The 22,977-nt window shown below is 35.1% G+C and overlaps 2 protein-coding genes across 2 annotated transcripts; one reads left to right on the top strand and one right to left on the bottom strand.

Moving 5' to 3' along the window:
* The first annotated feature begins 3,219 nt into the window (after window positions 1-3,219).
* LOC131156057 (S-protein homolog 6-like) lies at window positions 3,220-3,696 on the top strand. Its single transcript, XM_058109509.1, has one exon. The coding sequence runs from the start codon at window positions 3,220-3,222 to the stop codon at window positions 3,694-3,696; it is 477 nt and encodes a 158-aa protein (XP_057965492.1).
* Window positions 3,697-13,707: 10,011 nt separating this feature from the next.
* On the bottom strand, window positions 13,708-19,830 carry LOC131156270 (wee1-like protein kinase). Its single transcript, XM_058109812.1, has 10 exons — window positions 19,388-19,830; window positions 19,229-19,289; window positions 19,077-19,140; window positions 16,848-17,102; window positions 16,603-16,670; window positions 16,372-16,481; window positions 16,249-16,289; window positions 15,894-16,042; window positions 14,968-15,321; window positions 13,708-14,072 (listed from the first exon to the last, which is right to left on the bottom strand). The coding sequence occupies exons 1-10, from the start codon at window positions 19,672-19,674 to the stop codon at window positions 13,974-13,976; spliced, it is 1,488 nt and encodes a 495-aa protein (XP_057965795.1). The 5' UTR covers window positions 19,675-19,830; the 3' UTR covers window positions 13,708-13,973.
* Between the last annotated feature and the right edge of the window lie 3,147 nt (window positions 19,831-22,977).

The raw sequence follows: 22,977 nt of genomic DNA, 5'->3' as shown, positions 1-22,977 counted from the left end.
CTCGGCCTACGTCCTCGCCTTGAGCAACCCACTCAAGGATTTCACTCAAATCCCTGCTCCTTAAATTGGGACGGAGCTTCCCTTACAATGCACTGCTTACAAGAGGTAAAACTCCTTCCTACTCTGCTGCTTACAAGAGGTACATCTTCCTCCTAATCCGCTGCTTACAAGAGGTACAGCTTCATCCTCACACCCAGTTCACAAATCGAACTGTGAATACAATGAATTCATAAAACACTCAAAATTGCTTTCAACAAAAGCTAGTGAGTACAATTCAAATTCCTAATACATTAGCATATGATTAAACTTGAAGCTCAGAATGTATGAAACGATGTAATCGTTTATGTATGATATGCTGCAACACACAAAATCCTTTTTATCAAAAACTCCCAAGTAAAGATATATTTGAAACGCTTTGAAGTATATTAGGGTTCTAGTTCATTTTGTAAAGATGCACAAATATATCCACTGCGAACTTATTCAAAAGAAACTTTGTCTTGAATATTGTATCAATCAAATCAAAAACTTTCTTTCAAATATTCAATCACACCACGATCTTTATAAAATGAAAAAATATATATACGATATGTATTCCAAAGATCAAAAACTAATGTAATCTATTTCAGAAAATATCCTTAAACTATATATATATTTATGAACATCAAGGATATCTAATCAAGTGGATTTGTAATTTTAAAAATATCAAGTCTTTGAATGGAAAAACTCACATGAACCTAAAGTATTCAATCAACAGCTAAAGCTCTTTTCAAATGATAATCTTATCAAAGTGATTTAATATATGCGCTCTCGAGATCAACTTCTTAACCAATATTCAAAAGTAGATCTTACAATGATAAGCTCTATGAAATATATATATATATACTCTTGAATCAAAAAAAAAATATTCAACTTATAGCTAAAAACTTTCTCAAATAATGATCTTGTCAAAAGCAATTTTTATATGTATATGCACACTCAAGATCAATCTTTCTAACGATATTCAATAACAATTGATGAGATGAGAAACTCTTGAAAATATTAACTTGAATGACCAAACCTCATTACCAAGTTGCAATCAAGATGTATAAGAGAGATCCCTTTTGGTTTTCTAAGTTGATTTACCCTAGGAAGATGAATATAGATTGGAGTGCAGGCAATTGTATGGAAATACGCTCAGATTTCTCAATTCTCTTTCAAACAAAGTTCTCTTCTCTTCTCTTTTCGTTTGGCTCGTCTTGGCTATCGTATTAGGGTTTAGATATTTGGTATTTATAGTGTCTTATCCTTAGAATTGATCTCAACCTTTGGATCAATGAAATATCTCGCAAATCTTTTTTAATAAAAATCTGATTTTTAAGTGTTCCCGCGAGTTCAGGCAATTTAAGTGGGGTTCAGGCTCCTAAAGTGGTGAGTTCAAGTGCCTGAAGTCCACGTTCAAGCAACTGAAGTGTCTCGGCCTGATTCTGTGTTTCACCATTAAATCTTTAGGCTACCGAACTTAATCTTCAGGCTCCTAAAGAAATTCTTCAGGCGACTGAAGTTGATTTCAAGCTACTGAAGTGCCCTTTTTCTCAATTTTTCCTTTCTAACTTAAAAATCTACTTTGATTTCTTTCTTAGCTCTTTTATAAAAACATTTTCCAAGGTTTTAATAATATTTCTAAGTCCGTGAATGTCCCCTAATGATATTCATGAAATGCATAAGTCCTAAAGACATTCTAAGGTATATGTTGAGCCTCAAATTAAATCATACGAAAATGTAAATACATGAGTTCTAAGTACCCATTCCCAAGATGTTCTTGAACTTTACCTCTTGCACCTTGATTATCGTACTCTTTGAGTTCCATGGATCTTTCCAAGATATGTATACTTTACTTTAAAGCTTCCATGACTCGTTATCCTTCTGTGCATGCTAAATATGGTTCATGTTCACAAACTCAATGCACAAATCAAATACCAAGTGATTTGTTATTATTAAAACCGGATTAGACTCGTAAAGTCAACATAGCGGCTACACTAACAGGCACAATAGACGATGCCATAAGAGAGCCTAGTAAATAAGCACAACTCATTAGGCAAACAAGGCCCAATTGACGAGCACTGCTTGTGAGACCATGCAATAGCCTCGCAAATAAGCACAACTCATTAGGCAAACAAGGTCCAACTGATGAGCATTGCTTGTGAGACCATGTAACAGCCCAGCAAATGAACACAGCTCATTAGGCAGACAAGGCCTAACTGACGAGCACTGCTCGTGAGGTCATGCAGCAGCCCCGCAAATAAGCACAAGTCATTAGGCAAACAAGACCCAACTGACGAGCACTGTTCATGAGGCCATGCAATAGCCCAACAAATGAGTACAACTCGTTAGGAAAACTTAAATAATTCAGTTTTGGCCGAACTCTAGAGTTGAGTCTAAATAAAAGGTGAATCAAGCTTACACGACATAAGGAGAAGGGATGTTGAAATAAAATGTTTGATTAATAGATGATTAGGGTAATGATGATAAGTAAAGAGTAAAGCCTAAACATCACTTTAAAAGTGTTAAAGATCCTCTCTTTTTTATTGCATTCATATCTACTGGAAATCCCCAAGATTCCATCCTGGTTCCCATTCACACTGCAAAATCTGAAAGCCCCCATGTCGTTTTGGCTTTCCTCCTGTTGATATTTTCGGCTCGGCTTGAAATTTCAATTCAAACCATACTTCTAAACTTCAATATCTTTCCAAAAATGATACAAATCATTTTTATAATTATTTTTTGAGGTTTAGGTCATATTAATTTTCAAATCTTACTACTAAAAATAATTTTTTTTTCTTAATTTTCTTTTCTTTTCTTTTCCTAATAAAATCTCAAGCTGGGCCTAAAAGAAAACAACAAAACAAGAAATCTTTAAAAGGCGGTCAAAGTTACAAAATTTAGAAAGAACAAAATAGGAAAGATATTTAGTGCTGTATTACTTAATTTAATTTTTAACTAATAATGAATCTCTTTCCAATACATGAACATAATATACATTTGAATATGTTCATGCACTTCCTCATTTAATTTGGAAATCATCTTAATTAGTTGATTTCAAGAAGTTAGTGTATGAATTCCACAAATGAGATGCCAGCTGGAGAAGGAGGAGGGGAGTATATATAGGTAGGAAGGTGAGGGCTAGCCTCGATCATCACGTACGTACGTACAATTCATCACAATTAACACTACTTGATTAACATGAGGCGGGTCTTCAGCAGTCGCAGTACTTCTTCTACGGCGGCGCTGGTACTAATAGTGGCGGCATTGGCCATGCAAAGCTCCATGGTTTCCTCCTCCTTCGATGTGTACGTATTTAACGATCTGGGCGACGTGGAGAAGAGACTGAATGTTCAGTGCAGATTGTACGACTCAGACTTCGACACCGGAGTCCACGACCTGGGCTACATAGAGTACCTGAATTGGACTATCAATGACTACTCCCCTCTAGGAGATACACTTTATTACTGCGATTTCACTTTCAGCAACGGGCACAAGGCACAGTACCCCGTGTTCAACGCCGGAAGAGACAGCAAGAGATGCCTCCGGGACCAAAACAAGACTGGCCCCGATTACAAGTGTTTTTGGGCTGCCCGCCAGGATGGCCTCTATTTCTGGGGTAGCGATAACTACGAGGCTTACTTCGTTCTGCAGTATACGTGGCCGTGGCTAAATTAATGGTTGCTGCTGTATTGCATATGCTGTTGGGTTTCATTAATAAAGGCAGGCTAAGGAGTAATATTTGTGAGAGTATTTTAATTAATTTAGGCATGGATTGAGTCATTCTGGCTATGGCCTTGTATTTTTAAATTAGCTGCGGCTAGTGGTAGAGTGAATTCTCTATTCTTGGTATGTTTTTAGTCTCTTCCATTGGTCTATATAAACAGAATTGGATGAGAAAGAAATAAAAAAATAGAAATTATATACAAACGTAACGAGATTCCACGCCATACCTTCCATGATTTCTCTTTGTTAGACTTTGGCGAGAGAGTTTCTAAAAGGCTTGGCTGCCGAGGGAGTTCTTGATGTTAGAGAGAGCGAGAGAAAGAGATCAGCAGAGCTGGAACGCGAGAGAGAGAGAAAGACTTATGTTTAAACAATTAGAATGTGCTGTGGTTCTATTTAATTTTAAATTGAAGGTAGATCTAGGTTGTAGGATCGGAGGAGCTGCTTCCGACGGCTAAATGGTTTGAGAGCGCTTGGGCAGGGCAAGGGTTTAGCTTCTGGGGCTTTGCACTCGTTTTCAATCGTTGAGATTCACTCTAGATATGTTTCTAGTCTCTTCCATTGGTTTAAACTCTATCCCACTCTCTCAAATTTGGACCGGAAAGAGTTTCATTGCATTTTAATCGATTTAAGAGTTTAACTCTGAGGCTCTCTTGTGTCATGGGGTATTCCTTGGTATCCAACATATCTTTATTTGTTGGTCATCTTGTAGGTTGTTTGCTTCATTGGTTTATAATCATTAACTCAATTTCTATAATAGTCGGCAAAGCTCCAACTACAGTCCTCCTGTCTAACCCTGACTTCCTTACTGATTTCCATGGCCTTTTTTATGATCGAATCCTTATTCCTTATTTTGTCTACTTTTAAATTAAATCCCAAAAAATCCACAATTAAACCACACTTATGGTTGTTTGGAAGACTTACTTATTTAATTGCAGGGTTCTCATATGTTTCAGAGGTGTTGGTGGTCCTTATATTGGGAAGAGTTCTCTTTTATTTTCTTGGATTTGGGAGGATGATTTAACCTCGCCTTTATCTCCAGTCTTGTTCATGGAATCCAAACATCTTGCTTGAGTTCTCCTGTTTTAATGATATTACCAATTTTAAAAAAACATAGGTAGCTATAGGTGCCTATATGCTAACATTCAAATGTATTCATGTACTTATGCGGATATATATGATTGCATTTATACATTCATCCACCTATACACATATACGTACATATGCATGAAATTATGAACTTAAATATTAACCAAACGCCTTGGTAATTTCTACCTTTAGACATTTTAAGGGACATCCCATATATACAACCAAATACTAGTGGGTACAAAATAATAACAATGTACTCTACAAATCATCACATGGTATAGTAGCATATCATTAAACATAAATTACAAACATTAGGAATAGAAAATCCTTAAGCCATCAGCATAGTAACATTGTAATGACCCGAAGAACAATGGTAATTAAATAATAATAAAAGAGAGAGGAAAGTAAATAAAAGGGGGCAGCAAGTATTCGTCGACGAACGCGAACGCAACATATTAGGCTCGTCGACGAAAGTGTGCTTTGTCGACGAGAAAATACTGAGAGAGGTTTTGGATGATTCTGAATTTCATCGACGAGGAGAGAGTTCGTCGACGAGTTGTCTTCATGACCTCGTCGACGAGGTGACGTGGCTCGTCAACGAGGGCCAGTGTATAAGTAGTTCTCTCGAAGATCTCGGACCGATTTTCTACCGGTTCGATGATCTGAAGCTACCACGACACTCTTGGGAAAGTTCTCTACAAGTCTGCCAGAGCGGATCGTTGGTGGGACGAGTTTGGAATTCATCCCAAATTCAGGGTAAGACTTTCTACTCAGTATTTGACCTTTTGACAGTTGTAGAAAGCGTAGTACGTGTAGAAATATTGAAGTTTAGTTTAAAATGTCATTTTCAGGGTGTTGAACAGGGAACCCTATGGGTGTGGGACTGCTTATTTTAGGAGCTTTTTAGGAATTAGGTAAGGGGATAAACTAAATTAGTTATTTTATGAAAATATATGTATGTTATTATAACATCTAATTTTAGGAAAATAAATATATTTATATATGCTTTATATTTGGGAAATACTGCTGTAAAAGATGATATGTTTAAATATGTATGAAACCTATTTCGTGTGGCTTGAGTAGAATTTATAATGAAATACTGTTTTCTGGGAATATGATAAAGATATAGATATGATTTGCTAGCATACAAACCGTGCTATGGATATGATTTTCCGGCGTACGGGCCGTGCTATGGATATGATTTTCCGGCGTACCGGCCATGCTATGGATATGATTTTCCGGCGTACAGGCCGAACTATGGTAAAATATGAAATGCCGGTGTACAGGCAAATGATTTTCATGATACATATATATATATATATATATATATATATATATATATATATATATATATGCAAAATGGTGCAATGATATTAATTTGGAAATTATAGTATGAAATATCCATGTATCACAGTTTGATTATATATTATACGTTATTAGAACCTGGTTGGCTTGGTTTAGGTTAGAGCTTGCACGGTACCATTGCTATATGTTCATGATCATCACGATATTGTGTTAATGCTGCTTTACGGAATAGCGTGAGGATGGATAATGTATGTGGTTTTAAGAAGTTTGAGCACCCCTGGTGTACGGACCAGGTCTGGCAGACCCATCGGACTTACAGACTATACTTTTGACTTGGCAGTGGTCAACCAACCATTGTCAGGTCCCGCCTTCGGGCCACACAACCCAGTCATGTGGGGGTAATACATGACAACTGTAACGACCAGGTATTTAAATGGGGTTTTTTTTTTATACTATGACATTTAACATGCTCTGATATCATACTGGATTAGACCCAACCATTTACCTAAGCAGCGAGAAGCGGAAATCAAATAAACATAACCATATATAATTACATACAATACCAGAGTGCTAAATTGTTTCCCAAAATATACATATATAACTGTTCCCTAGAAATATCCTCAACTTACTAGGGCTATACAACAATACTCCCAAAAATACTCACTCTAATATCAGGACAATACTGAGGCCCCTCTATCTGCGAGCCTGATCTGCTCGCCTACCTAAATCACTTGAAAAATGTTAAAGTAATTGGGGTGAGCCAACGCTAAATAAGACGAAATATATTATTACTAGTGTGTGGCAAATGAGTTATAATATTATGAAAATCTTGTTCTATAAAATCATGTATAACTAGATCTGTAAATACAATACAAGTAATAGAAACCACCACCATTTTCATGTTGCTTAATATATCAGTATTTTAGGGTACTATTTAAAATACTTCTAATGTACATAAGTATGTTCTCTATCATTATAAATCTGTATATACATAATAATAACTGAAAACTTCCCTGTGGATAACTGTGTGTCATGATTTAACCCCTCATGACAGGGTTATGCAACCCGTAGGCAGGATCTACCCTGGCTGGCCGACTAGGGTAAACCACTATACTCCCTCAGTCTGATCGGCCACTCCTCAACCCATATCTAATGGGGAGCTTGTCCACGTCTGGGCACGATCGACCTACTACCATGTATTATCTAAATAGGTGGTTGCACTCTGAACTAAAATATATGTAACTACGGTACCGTGCTCTATAACTGTATGGTCCAACAGGGTCTGATACTATATAATACATCTCTATATATAACTATGTGATTTACCATGATTCTGAAATAACTGTATTAACCATGACAATGAAATAAACTCTAACTATGTCAACTATATTTCTGAACTAAACTATAATATGTAAGTCATGGTATTGGAAACTGTATAATCATGGTACTGAAAATATAATCAGGGTATTCTATAATTACTATAAAACATATCCACTGGCTGTATATTCTGTAAAACATATCCTGAAAATACTGTAAAACATGCTTCTGTACTATGCCACACAATAATTTAATACATAATATTCATAATTAATAAACTGTAAAAAGTCCTGCTGTGAATAATAATCTGGTAAAAATATACATTTCATACTGGAAATTATTTTAGAACAACCTAGCATAGCATATTTCCCTTACCTGATTTCTGCTAGAATCCCCCTATTGAGATGGGTCCTATACCCGCAGGGTTCTCCACTCATATGACGACCTGCTTAATTTCCATTTTTTTTTTAAATCAATATCACGATTCCCAGCTCAACAGATCATAATATATCTAGACCCGTGGGTACCAGAGATAAATCAGAACACAACACAGAAGCGTAAACAGTAGGAAACATATAATTACAATATTACAAGTAAGAAAACATCCATCTCATTACTACAAATACCAGAGCCACTATATCCACTGTATTTCAGTATATAGATCCCAAAACAAACAAAATCTAGGGACACTTCCCACAAAAATACAATTGTCCTTACAAAACTTACCCTTCAAAAGGGTAGACAACAGCTCTAATTCAGTGGGACTTTTCCCGCTCTCCTATCTAGGGTTCCTGAAAAGTTTATAAAATTTAGGGGTGAGACACCTCTCAGTAAGAGAAAAAAACTAATACTAGTGTGTGGCAACATGAGTATTTCGTGTTATAAACATATCATACATAACATATTCGGTATTGTTTGTCAAATCTTGGAAAACATATATATATCAAAACATGGCAGAATATACTGCATTTTCATAAGCATACTTCATATCATATAGTAATAATAACACAAAACATTCCTGGTAGGTTAGCTGGTTGTTGTCATATATTACCCCCACATGACTGGGCTGTATGGTTCGAAGGCGGGACCTGACAATGGCTAGCCGACCACTGCCAAGTCAAAAGTACAGTTTGTAAGTCCGATGGGTCTACCTGACCTGGTCCATACACTAGGGGCAATCAACACACTTCCTATAAACCACATCGACCATCCAATCTCACACCACTCCATACAGTGGCGTTAACACAAATATCATGACCACGAGGACCATAAACACATAGCAACGGTACCGTGCAAGTGCTAGCTTAGACCAAACCAACCAGGTTCTGATATCATATAACATATATTGAAACTGTGATACATAGATATTTCATATCATTAATTTTCACATCATTCATATCATTTTTTATATATACGTATATCATGAAAATCATCGGCCCGTACGCCGGCAAATCATAGCACAGCCCGTACACTGGCAATCACATCATAGCACGGCCCGTACGCTGATAAATATAACATAGCACAGCTCTTATGCTGGCAAATAACAACATAACACAGCCTGTACGCTGACAAATAACAACATAGCACAACCTATACGCTGGCAAACATATAAAAATCTTGGCCCGTACGCCAGTTTTCCCATTATAAAAATCTGTATCATAATCACAATTCCAGAAACAGTATTTCATAACATTATACTTATGCCACACTGAACAGATTTTTCGTATAGTTAACATACCATCATTTTAACCGTATTTTCCCAAATATAAATCATATATATATTCATTTTCCTGAAATCAAATTCTATAATAATATACATACATTTTTCATAAAATCCTAACTTAGTTTATCCCCTTACCTGACTACTGAGAAAACCCCCAAAACAATCTAGTCTAACCCCCATAGGATTTCCTGACCAATACCCTGAAACTGAAAATTTCCAGTATTAAACTTTAATATTTTCATGTGTACATTATTTCCTATAGCTATCACAAGACCAAATTTGGCTTAAAAAGCCTTACCTCATCTCAGGGATGATTTCCAACTAGCTTTCACCAACGATCCGCTCCTGTAGATTTGGAGAGAACTTCCCTAGGAGCATCGTGGTGGCTTCAAATCGTTGATTCGGAGTAAATTTGGCCCGAAATCGAAGAGAGAGAGAGAGAGAGAGAAAGAGAGACAGAGACAGAGAGATAAAACTGAATAAAGGAGAGAGAGGAGAGTGTTAGCTTCTTTAGGAAGTCAAAAATCCAAATTTTGATATTTATAGAGCAGGGAATTCGTTGACGAGCCATGTCATTCGTCGACGAATCCTTTAGTAATTTCATCGACGAAATTCAGTCGGCTCAAAACCCCTCTTGGTATTCCTTCGTCGACAAAATTCAGTCTTCATCGACGAATTCTCTTAAGCCCTCGTCGACGAATCCCCTATATTCGTCAACGAAGCCCTGCTGCTGATTCCCCTCGGTTATTCTTTCCAAAGTGCAATGTCGTCGACCTCTTTCTTCTGTTACTATTTTCCATTTTCCCTCCTCTTTATTATTTAAATCTCATTATTATTTGAGTCGTTACAACTCAACACCCTAAAAACCATAAATTTCAGAACAAAATATCAATATTTCTTTGCCTGCATTATTTCTTACAACTTCCAAAAGGCCAAAAACAAAATAAAAAACCATACCCTAGATTTGGGATGAATTCCAACTTCGTTTCCCCAACAATCCGCTCCAGCATACTTGAGGAGAACTCCGCTAGGAACGTCGTGGTGGCCACAGATCATCGATCCGGTGACTGACAGGGCCAGAATCGAAAAGAGAAGAGGGAGGAGCCATAGGGGTAGAGAGAGAGAGAGAGAGAGAGAGAGAGAGACTGCAACAAATTTTCTGCGATTAAAATCATTTTAGGGCTATTTATACTACAGAATTCGTCGATGAGCCACATCATCTCGTCGACGAGTCCTTAAGTAATTTCGTCGACGAACCTTACCCTTCGTCAACAAAATTCAGAGTAGCCCAAATTCTTCTCTCGGTATTTTCTTGTCGACGAGGTCCCCTTATGCACTTGTCGATCTCTGTGTTCGTCCACGAGACCCTATGAAAAAAATCTTTCAGGTCACTACAACAACAACTAGCTAACCTACCAGGATTGTTTTATTATTATTATTATATTATATGAGATGAATTATGTTTATGAAAATATTGTATGTTTTGCCATGATATAAGAATATATGTTTCCCATATATGATACAGATAGTAATACTGATATGTTTATGTATGATTTTATATATAATCATGAATCACTATCCATCGGGATATAATATGAACAATAAACAATAGTGGATAGTTATGAGTTTAGTATTATATTGTTATTCATTAAGGCATATGGACATAAATGTTACGAGATAAGGAGAGCATTTTAATTTATATAGATATGAAGGATAAAAACTCCCCCTAAGTTATGCACTCAACTCATTTTATACCTTTTTCAATTTTTCAACTTCTTAAGCCAAGTACCCAAAGATTTTCAATGGTTTAATCTTGGCGTGAATGCTTTAGGCTTATTTGATCAAAAATTCACAACGTATATTCGTTTAAGTGTGATAAGCCTATGTGTGCCAAAGAGGGGTAGTTGTGGATACCAAATTTTTCTAGGTGTCAATTCACCAAGCACTGGATGACCAAAAAAGATTTTTTCTCTGTTTTATTTTCTTTTTCTTTTCTTTTTGAAGGCAACACCAATGTAATTGTGGTAACGATTCTTTAAACGAGTGTCGTAGAGGGTGCTAATACCTTCCCCTCGCATTAATACACTCCTAGACTCATGTTTTGATTTTCGCAGATCTTTTCCAATGCTTTTTTCTTATTTTCCCTATGTTTTCAAAAAAAAAAATGCGGGTACTCCATTTTTAACTATTTTTGCCCTTTTTTTTTTTTTTTTTTTCATCGAAACCTCTTCCTTTCTCTTTTGGAGACCGTCATTCCCTCTTCATAGACACTCCGAGTAGAAAAAGCGTTGACAACAATATTTCATCATTGTTTACCCAATCAAAGTAATCAATTATATCAGAAGAATAGATGTTCTAACCCTCAATTAATAATAACTTACCAGTTTAATGAAATCATAAGGTAAGGTATTCATCATTATTGCCTTGTCAAAGTAAATAACACATCCATTATCAGGAACATATATTTAGAATGAGTAGGTTACAGTATATGTTCTTAGATCCATCTTTAAAATAGGGATAAATTATATTAAAATACAATAAAAACTGAAGCATTATGCATTTTATGCATATTCGAACAGAGGTCAAGGTTCGATATGAATTTATTTATGTATACATATCCCAACCTAAGGCTACAATGCATCACATGCCAACATTGACCTACACATTGATCTACAGTGCATCACATGCCTACAAAAGTTTTGCAATCAACATTTGCATTGGGGGTTCCAAACCCATGACGTTTGTTCTTTAAATCGACTTACACTCGAATAAGAAATTTTGGATTTTGACAAGTCTATAACTTCAAATTTATAATAGAAAGGCAAACATTTTCAATCCAACCTTCAAATTAAAGACAAATGTGAGAGGAATTTGCACCTTGCATCGAAGACTATCAAACAAGGCATTAGAATTCATTATAGTAACTAAAGTTCGTGGTTTGTGATTATTCTCCCTGTTGTGAAGGCAATGATGAGTCATGGATTAGTGGATGCTGATTGTACAATAAGGAGTGATGACTAGGGCATTAGTGAAGCATTTAGTCTCATTTCCGTAACTTCTATTGATTTTTTTAAAATTGAACCAATCCAACAACTTTATTTGCCAAAATCAAAATACAATGACTCAACTAAATTTAAGTGACAAGTTTGGTGACCACAATTATTTTTAACTATTTATTCATTTTATGTTCATTCTAACGAATAGCTATTGGAAATTCTGCCTAACTTCAAACTCTTACAAAGATGCATGAGGACTAGCAGGTAAAAACTAATTACAAGCCCTCATAAAATGCAGGATGGCTTGGTTGGTTCCACCAAAAGGCATCGCTTAGCCGGCCAACATATAGTGTATGCATACAAACATGCATCCTAAGTGCAAACTCCTTTCTAGTTTCTACACTTGGTGCCCTCTTTTGTTATGTTTCTTTCTAGGCTTCTTTCTAAATTCTGATCTACAATGATATCAAATCTCAAGTTCCCGTGTATCTTTCCTAGGCCTGGCAAAACGGGTCATAACCCGTTGGGTCACCCGGACCCGTCCGTTTAAAACGGGTCCGAATTTAAGAAAGCTAACCTATTTAATAATTGGGCGGGTCACGGGTCAACCCGTTTATAAACGGGTTAAGTGAGTTTGGGCGGGTCACCCGCTAATTCGCTATGCTTGTGCTTCTCACGCTTCACGGCTTCAGCTTCACTGCTTCAGCCCCCCTTCACTTCAACTTCAAGCCTTCACACAACTCACACCTCGCGGAGTCACGGTTCACTCTTCATAAACACAATCACACACTTTAAAAAAAAAAACCCTAACCCTAACCCGCGCCGCGCCTCTCCACTCCAGTCTCCTCGTCTAGCTGTCTAGGTCGCCTCTAACCCCTCACCTCTCGGCTCTCAGCTCTCAGCTCTCACTCTCTGTCTCTCAAATCCTCTCCAGCTCTCCTCTCCAATCCGGTAGTCTTTCCTCTCCTCTCCAGTCCGGCAATCTTTCCTCTCCTCTAGCATGCCGGATCTGCCAAGCTGCCAGTCGTCTCGTGCCACCAGTCGTCTCTTGCAAAGGTCATTTTTTATGACCACAAAACCAGATAACGAAACATAAACCCAAAACCAGATCTCACTTTACCCATTTAAAAATATTTTATTTTTGGGTGGAAGACTTTTGGGTGATGGGACTTGGGAGTGAGGAGTGAGTTTTTCCCTATTTAATCTCCTCAAATTCAAACTCATAAAATGTATTGTTTTTTACATTTTATGTTCTTTTTATTTATAAATTAATAAATAAAATGCCATTTTTTTTTTTAAATCATTTTATATGAGATTATAAAAAGTTTTAAAATAAAAAATTATATATTTTTAAACGGATAATACCCGCCTGTTTATTAAACGGGCGGGTTAGAATTGGCATGTGTATGATCCGTTTAATATCGACCTGTTAATGACCCGGCCCGTTAGTTACCCGCCCGCCCGTTTTGCCAAGCCTAATCTTTCCTTAACTCCGCATTCAAAATTCTAATCACAATACAACACCAGCAGTTCGAGGCATCTGGTGAATGCAAAGAACTTGTGTCATAAGTAATGCTTTAGTACATTTTACAGAAAAATAAATAAATAAAAAGACAGCCTTTCTTAACCTTACAAATTTTACAAAACCATATGCACCATGCTGAAGGACAAAACTGGTACATGCACATAGAGATCATATATATTAGAGAGGGCTGTCATTACAAAATTGAGCCATTCATATGCTTCTTCCTGTTCCCTCCTTGTCTTAATCTGATCATTAGGACTGTGATGCAGTGCATTTACTTGGTTCTTGCATTTCTAGAAACCTGATCGAAAACTGGATTTTCAACTATTTCTTTGGCAGAGGGCCGCCGAATAGGATCAGGGTCTACCATAACCTGAGAGCATCAACAAACATTTATACAAGAATCAGCTCTGATCTATTTCAAGTTAACCAAACTCCATTACTACCCAAAGATAATTATATATGCAAGGTCCCTTTCACAACATTTGTAAGTCATTGCTGTAATCATATGCACTTTTCATCCCCTTTTTCCTCTATGAATTTTCATAATTAATATTTACTTATACTATATATGAAGTTACAAGTAATTTAAATCAATTTGTTTAAAATGCATGTAGGCATAATTATATTCCCAAATTTTTAAAAATAAGATTGTTTATATATTCCTTTTAAATTTAGGTAAAAACACATTTGATATTTTCAGATTTTCATTATAAAAAATCTAATTTGTTAGCATAATATCTTATAAGTATCATATTTTCTTATTGCAATATATATATATATATATATATATATTCTTATATATAACTTTGAATATTCATAGTTTAGTTTAAATAAAATTGACCACCTGCACTGTTGAGGAATCCCCTTCAACATTATATAATATAAGAGAAATTAATTATGACAAGGTATTATCAATACTAGCTCTTACTTTAAAAAGTTAAAACAACTTTTATATATTTAGTCAAAATTATTGTATCTCAGATCACATAGATAAATAGTTTTTTTTCAAAAAAAAAAAAAAAAAACAACAACTGGAGTGCATCAGAGCATGTAACCAATAATTCCTCATTCCATCAATGTAATTTAGAAACTTCCATCTGAATACAAAATTTGATGAGGAAAAAAAAGAAACAGAAACAAAAACAAAACAGAAGCAAAAGATACCAGCAACACTTCCATAATGCTACATTCATGACATAACCTAAAGTGAGAGGTTGTAATAAAACTAAAGCATTGTAACATTAAAGACTTGATGGCTTTCATACCTTGAGTAAATTCTGAAATTGCAGAGAGTAGCTGGGAAGGAGTGGCAGCTTCCCCTCCCTGATATTAAAAAATTGAGAGCCTGATTCTGGAAGTGGTGAGCCTCGAATAAGCTCATAAATGGACACCCCCAAGGAGAAGACATCAACCTTGTCAAGATTATCATAGTTGTCATTCAGGATTTCTTGAGGCATATATCGTGCATCACCCTCCTCAATTGGTAAACTCCTATTAAGGAGGGTTGCACAACCAAAGTCACCAAGCTTATAAACACCAGTCTTCACATAAATATTGTCAGGTTTTACATCTAGGTGAGCTATTCCTCTCTCATGTATAAACTGCAAAGCCTTGGCAATCTGAACAGACATATTAACCCAATGAGGTATCATAAAATTTGAAAAGACAGGCTGTTTCAAAATGACAAAAGATATCCCAAGAACAGAATCAACTAATTTTGCGTAACGTTTTATGGCACAGATTCTAATTCTAGAATACAAAATATGGAAGTGAGCAGGCAGCAGAAAATAGGAATCATCACCAAATGTATACGTATATCTTTTCTTAACATCTCAGGAGCAATTGTTTTAATATAACCAGTAAAACAGGAATTTCAAATGAACAAACATATCAAATACCATGTAAGTCCATGGGATGATTTTAGTCCCATAATGTGTCCAGGCACCACTTCAATATTTTTCACATTGGAAAATGAACACAACCTATTATCATTTTCTTCCAAAGCACATAAAACCATTATCACTTTGTTGTGCTATGCAGATGTCATAAGGATTGCATAAATCTCAGAATCCGACATTTATAATCCAAAAAAAACACACACACAACACATGCATACAAGGAAAATTATAGTACCCAATAAAGTCCAAAAGACTGGTAAACTTTAAAAAGTGACACTTAAAAAAATTTTAACCTGATGCATAACCCTCAACACCTCCCCCTCCATTAGTAATGGAGTTGATTTTCGAATAGCGAGGCTGTGACCGCAGAGTTCCATCTGAATGTAGAGTTGCTCATTTTCAAACCAAGAATTGTAGTATGCAACAATGTTTTCATGATTACCTACAGAGGCAGGGTGTCATATGCAAGCATGGAAGAGAAATAAGAACACTAATGTTGTGTTTGGGAGCATGGATTTCAAGCCTTGGATTTGGATGAGTGGATTTATCCCTCAGTACAGTTTTGTATTTACCCAAAATTCACACAAAACCAAATCCAAGGTCCATTCAAGCTTCCAAACATGGGGTAAAAAATATTCAGTAACAAACCTAAAGCTGCCAAAGCTTGAACCTCCATCAATGCTTTTCTCCTGCAAATATTTTTGCATGAGTAGGGCACAAGAGCAAATAAAACAGAATTTAAACGTTAAAAAAAAAAAAAAAAGGGCATACCTATCTGTTTCTTGATATAATTGCCTTGTGCTATGCTTCACTGCATACATGCAACCGTCAATTCTCTTCAAGACTTTAAAGACACGGCTGAAGTTCCCATCACCAATTTGCTGAATTGAAAACAAGTTCACCCAGGATTATATCAATCCAGGAAATACAACAATATGGAAGATGAAGCCAAACAAATGTTCCTATGAACCAGTAAGAATATTTTGGATTCTGGACAAATACCTCAATCTCATGGAAATCTGAACGGTATCGTGAAAGGCCATCTCCACCAACAATTTCTGAGAAAAAACCTGAAGATTGTAGCACCAAGTGAGTATTAATATCAATCAACTAGTTGGCATTTTCACATTATTCTATGCATGCAGCCTTTGTTAGTTTTCTTTATTCATCTCTTCGACTTTTTCCATAAAAATACCAGAATACTCAAACTTAGTAGGCTTGAAAAAAAAACCCAGCCAAAAGTGTACCTGTGCATTTTGATCTTCGGCTTCCAAAAGGATCTATATCAGTTTCAGAAGCATCTTCTAGATAAGGATTTTTTATGCAAGGAGGGGGCATAACACGACAGCGTAAAGCAACAGCAGATTGTGAAACATAATTCGGTTTCTGCAATCCAGATGGCATTGCTTTTTCTATCTTGATTTCATCTGCTCCAGAAGTGTCTTCTGAAAGCTCAACTGCTTGGTCATGGCAAGGTAGTAAAGAATTTGATGACATTCCATCTGACAGATTTGGGAAAATTCAGGATCAACAAGAGATAAATGCATAGACAATGAGAACGTCAAAAATGAACAAGCATAACATGCTCAAGATTCAGGATGAATTTATATGTTCCTAACAAAATGCAGGGATACAAGTTAAATTTAATACATATGTGTGAGCTTGCATGCATGAGTGTATAGAAAAAATGAAAAATAGAAACACAGGAGAAAGCAAACACAATTACAAATGCTAGAGATGATAAAAACAAGGATGAATATAATTTTGTCTGAAGAAACAAAGAGATACAAGTTGATGAACAAAATAAAAAGTACGATAAAATGAGAAACTGACAGCAATACAGGATAAAGAAAAAGCAAATGCAGAGATACAAGTTATATTTAATATATATGTGTGAGCTTGCACACATGAGTGCATAGCAAAAATGGGAAATAGCAACACAGGAGAATGCAAACACAATTGCAAATGCTAGAGATGATAAGAATAAGGATGAATACATTTTTGTCCGAAGAAACAAAGAGATGCTAGTCAATGAAAAAAATAAAAAGTACAAAAAAATGAGAAACTTCCGGTTCGAGTCACGGTTACCACAAGTTGACCGAGTCGGCAGCTTTACACTAATATCACTGATTCAACTTCCAGTTCGAGTCATGGTTCCTACAAGTTGACCGAGCCAGTGGCTTTACTAGATGGTCACTCATCCAGTTTTATAACAACGATGTCAAGTTTTTAGTTTCTTGTTCCTCCTATTAAGTAGATGTTAATCATTAAGAAAGCGGCACACCCAAAAGCAAATCTTCATCCAAGTTAAATAATGCCAAACATTCCTAACAGGCCTTTTGACTGACTTCTCCCTATCTTCCAGCCTTCCAGGTTTCACCAATTGTAAAACCACAAATTATTTATGTCCACTGTATCATGTATTAGAATAAAAATAATTTAGAAACCTCTTCTGATCCAGTGGATATATAATGGCTGGCAACTTGCATAGCACATTCTCCCTTCCAATTATCAATGTGTGCATAGGCATCCATGTATCAACTAGTTTCTCTAAGTGGCTTACATGAATCGCATCAAACTGGAGTAATGACATTTTACATGCCTGTTCTCATGCTCTTATCATGGCAACAAATGACAGAGTAAAATTAAATCCCAAACATCCACTAAAATAAAAACTACATTCTTAATAGTAGTGATGCAAACCAGTGAGCCATGGAAATGACCTAAACAAGAAGCCCCATTTTAATTTCAGGAAATTAAAATTTTTAATTACTTCAACTTTTTTATTTAGCACAAATTTTTATTGGGAGAGCTACTGTTTTATTTTAACTGCATTCAGATTTTTCTTAGTTATGATTATATCTGCATTTTATTTTAATATGGAATTGGATAGAAAACTGAAAGTTGGACCCCAAGTTGCATAATGGATCTAGATTCAAGTCTCTTGAAGAACCCAAAAACATCTGCAGCCTCTTGTGTATAGTGAAATAAAAATGAATTTAAAACTAACAAGAAAACTCTCAAGTTGATACTATAGAAATAAAATTTTTTTTTTATGTTAGAAGCAGATGTTGCGGTGTTCGAAAGTTTAGTAGGTTCTGCTAATCTGCTAGTTTCTTAGGTTGTTTAGGCTGTCAGTTTTTTGCTTGTTTCCTTTTGTAGTTTCTATTATCCTTCTAAATCTTTTTTTTTTCAAGAAAAAAAAAAAGGACCTACCGTAGTGCCAATATTCAATGACTTGAATAAACTTTCTCATGCAAATAAAATCTCTTGTCCTGGTATATTGTATTGTCTATGAATAGAAACCCTTGTTTAAACATTAAAAAGCTAAATATTAGTTGATTGTTAATATATGAACATAAAAAATACAATTCCACGGAAAGGTACAACTATATAAAGTACTTAAAATTTATCACCCCTAGAAAATTCAAGTACTTTAAGAAAATTACCACAAACTATTGCACAATCAATCTTACCCTGTCTAAGTCTTTTGTTCTTTACTGTGTTTAGTTTATCCGGTGATTTGGGGCAAGGAATATCCTGTGAGGAAGGAAAGGAAAAAGCATTAATAGCAGAACTTAGTGTAAATCAAAGCATTCATGAGCCTGAACACGTTATAAGACATCACCATATTGCAATCCAAACTGTTGGACATATATTGACCATCTGGAGTGATATAATCAGGAGTGCTGCATTCATAAAATTATAAATGAGAACAGAAAAATCAAAACCCGAATTCAAAATTAACTTCATCAATGGGGAAAGAACAAAAAAATCAAACATTCACCAGAAGAAGTCTTGACTGAGGATGAACTCCTTATCCTCCGCATTGACATCAACATCAGCGTCAATGTCGACAGATGAAGAAGCGAGGACGTTAGGTTGCACGGCTTCTGACGCTTCAGAGTCCAGAAGGGTCTGAAATTGATAGGGTTTGGCTGATGCACAGAACTTTTGATGTTCAAATGCCAGCAGAGAGACTTGCCCTAGCTGAACACTCAAGTGCTTTGCTACTGCTCCCTTCATTTTGCCCCTCCTCTCCCTTCTACCACTCCTCCCGATTTTCTTCTTCATCAATCGGCTCCTAAAATCCCAAATACTCCATCAATCAGCTTCCAGAAGGCAAAAACCCTATAACTTCTTCATAAATCTGCAGTCTGCCCTCTCCCCTCTCTCCCTCTCTCTCAAATTATATAAATAGACAAAATGGGGTTTTGGACGCACTGTGCTGAGTTTAAATTGCGCGGGATGGGGGAGGATATGATGTGACAGGTTTTCCTTTCGTTGAAGTGTTTTGGCTCCTGACCACCGTTCGATCTGGGACAAAAATGAGGGGAGACAGATGTATGGCCATTCTGGAGATCATTCGATGATGGGGATTCACAGACGGAACATCCAACGGCATGAATTGATTTGTATAGGAATGCAACCTACACTGTAGATATCTTTTTGGAGGGACTTTCGAGGTAGTGCGCCAGCGGAATTTGTGTTTTGTTGGCTGGGCAGAGACTTTTGTTATTTTTATTAAAATTTATGACAAAAATAAAAATTATAAACAGGAATTAGAAATTAGAATTAGAAATTTAAATTTTAAAATTAACAATTTGTTTAATAATGTTTCCAAAATTGAAATGATTTAAATTTTAGAACTTACAAATTGTAGGAGGGGTTAATTACTTTCCTTTTCTTTCTTTGGTTTAAACCCTTTCATTTTATTTTGAGATGAAAAAATATAATTATAAATATATATATATATATATATATAGAGAGAGAGAGAGAGAGAGGGAAAATAATGAAAAGAGTAGAACAAAATTGGGAAAATGAAAATAATGTTATGTAATAATGACAAAAAAAGAAAAATAATTTAAAAATATTAATAAATAAAAAATAAAAATTGATGGCAAAACAAGTATAAGGAAAATACAAAACTAGGAGAATCGGTCCTCGCTTCTTTCACTTTGTTGATTTATAGTTTTAGATTTGTTTGGCATTTCTCCTTACTATCTCTTGTATTCAAGAAAATCAAGGACTCGGACTTCAATAATTGTATCTCTCTTGTGCTTTTCTTTTTTATGGTTCTTTTTTTTTAACTTGGTAAAATTATGGAAGATGAGAATCAAACCTAAGAATGTAGCGTACAAATTTTTTTAATAATTTGGTAAAAAGAAGTTAACGTTGATTAAAATTTCAAAATTTTCATGTGCTTTTCTTGATATTTGATTTTCAAGACATTTATATTTTCTTTGTCAATTTACAGTTAAATAACTAAATAAACTTTTAAAAATTGTCGATTTTAACCTCTTTTACATTTCACACATAAGAAATATATAAATATTGATAAAATAATTTTTTTTTTTTAAAGTATGACTCTCCCTTTAAAATTGCAAACTCAATCATTGAGAAAAGATCTCTTTCAAATATCCAAAAACTATATGTGCAACTTATGGCTGTCGAAAACATGTAAATGCGCACAATAAAAGTGATTAAAGAAAGTAAGGATAAAAGAGATGCAAACATTTTATATGATTTGATTTTCCCAAGCCTACATCCACTTTCCTTGAGGTTCTACTAGTGCGAATAGAACTACAACTCCTTACTTTCTACAAAGACAAGGATACTAAATATATCATTTTTCAGGAAAACAATGATTGATATACAAACGAAATATCAAGTATCAAAAAAATTGTTACTCTATATTTGGAGAGAACTTGATCTTAGATTTATATTGAATTTAGATAAGATGTAATGCAAACTATATTGAAATTTTGCCAAATCCACCAAAATCCAAATCTAAAATCCAAAAATTTATGCTCTCAAATGCAACATTAAGGTAAATATTAAGTAATATAACAAGAGTTTGTTATATTTCTCTATTTGAAAAAGACAAGCAAATATAAAGATTAGAAAGAGATTGAAAGTAAAACGATTAGTAAATATGTTACCAATAGTGCTCTCATGTTAGTCCCAATGTTTCATTAACCTGATTTTGATGATAATAAACTACTTTAAATTAATGGTTTTGTGTGTTAAAGTTGTGATTTTACATGTTAAGTCATTATGTGTGAAGATTTGAAAGCGGATTTGAAGTTTTTAATTCTTATTTATTTGTATTTGCTTTTTCTCATATGTAATGTGCTTTAAGTTTTTTATCTATTAGAATATTTAGGTCACGACATTAATGAACTAAAACTAGAAAATTTGCAAACACAAAAGAGATTGTTCCAAATTGCTATCAAGGGTGGTCAGCCAATCTGGGTAAGATGTCTGGGTGCCCCAAACTTAAATAAAAAAGCTTGAGTGGTCAACTAGTTTAACTTTTTAGAGACTCCAACAGTCAATTCGTAGTCTAATGGGTAGTATCTAGGCAATCAACTTGTGGGACATGTTGATTAGTCTGAGTAGAAAACTAACTTTAATATGCAAAAAATTACTAGTTTTGCTCCAAACTCTATAAATACGGCCTACTTAACCCAAGGAGCATCATAGAACATTTTTATATTGTCTTATCAATTGCTTAAACTCTCATCTCTCAAAAATCACTCTTATGCTTTTTACCTTGTTATTTTTTAGAAAAGTTTTGAAAACTCTTGTGTTGTCACTTCAATTATTCTTTGAAAGTTTTCTTTTTTTCTTTGGTTTTTAAATCATTTCTTGTGATGAATTTTTTGTTGTATTCAAAACCCCACTGTAAGTTGGTGACCTAGCCTCTGTTTAAGGTAAGGAGTGTAAAGTGGTGCTTTTACTATTGTTAGGAAAAAAGAGTTGTAGTGGAACCTTAAGGTGGTTGGCCTTGAGAGACTAGATGTAAGTCAGGTTGCCAACCCACTATAAAAAGCGTTTAAATCTCTCTTCCCTACTCTCCTTAATTTAAATTGCTTAATTTGTGTATTTTCTTGATTGGTTTATATTACCTTAGAAATTCGATAACGTAGCACTTAATTTGTATTAAACTCAATTCACCTTCCCCCTTGCGTTGCTACTTGGGCCAATATCTCATGCCCTCTGAAATTGGGAATAGCTTCCTAAGAGAGGAGGTGAATTGGATTCTTTTTAATTTTAATATTTTTTGAGCTTTACTTATGACACCAAGAAAAACACAATAAATAACTGATAATCACACTTAAAATTACTGAAATTTAAATTCACAAGTCAATCAATTAAACTAAAATAATTCAACCACTCAAGCAAGAATCTTAGCACTTTTATCAATTTCCCTGTAGATATTCACAACCTTCTTTAGATAACCTCTTCGTATGCACTTCTCTTGATCAAGATTTCCGCAGATTAACCAACGTACTCCCTTTTGGGTTTCCGCAAATGGTCAATCAAAACGTACTTTCTAAATATCAAGAGTTTTTCTTTATTTCTAACTTTAGA

This window comes from Malania oleifera, chromosome 5 (genome assembly GCF_029873635.1).
Source record: "Malania oleifera isolate guangnan ecotype guangnan chromosome 5, ASM2987363v1, whole genome shotgun sequence".
In the NCBI taxonomy this organism is placed as follows: domain Eukaryota; kingdom Viridiplantae; phylum Streptophyta; class Magnoliopsida; order Santalales; family Ximeniaceae; genus Malania; species Malania oleifera.
The sequence above is the reverse complement of the archived record's forward strand: the minus strand, read 5'-3'. Positions and strand labels throughout refer to the sequence as shown.

Bases quoted from the DNA above. Each gene is read 5' to 3' on its own strand.
- LOC131156057 (XM_058109509.1), top strand. From the start codon at position 3,220: ATGAGGCGGGTCTTCAGCAGTCGCAGTACTTCTTCTACGGCGGCGCTG.
- LOC131156270 (XM_058109812.1), bottom strand. From the start codon at position 19,674: ATGAAGAAGAAAATCGGGAGGAGTGGTAGAAGGGAGAGGAGGGGCAAA. The intron at 16,671-16,847 runs GTACACTTTTGG...TACAATCTTCAG, and splicing joins CCGAAGATCAAAATGCACAG to GTTTTTTCTCAGAAATTGTT. The intron at 16,482-16,602 runs GTATTTGTCCAG...TTTTCAATTCAG, and splicing joins CAGATTTCCATGAGATTGAG to CAAATTGGTGATGGGAACTT.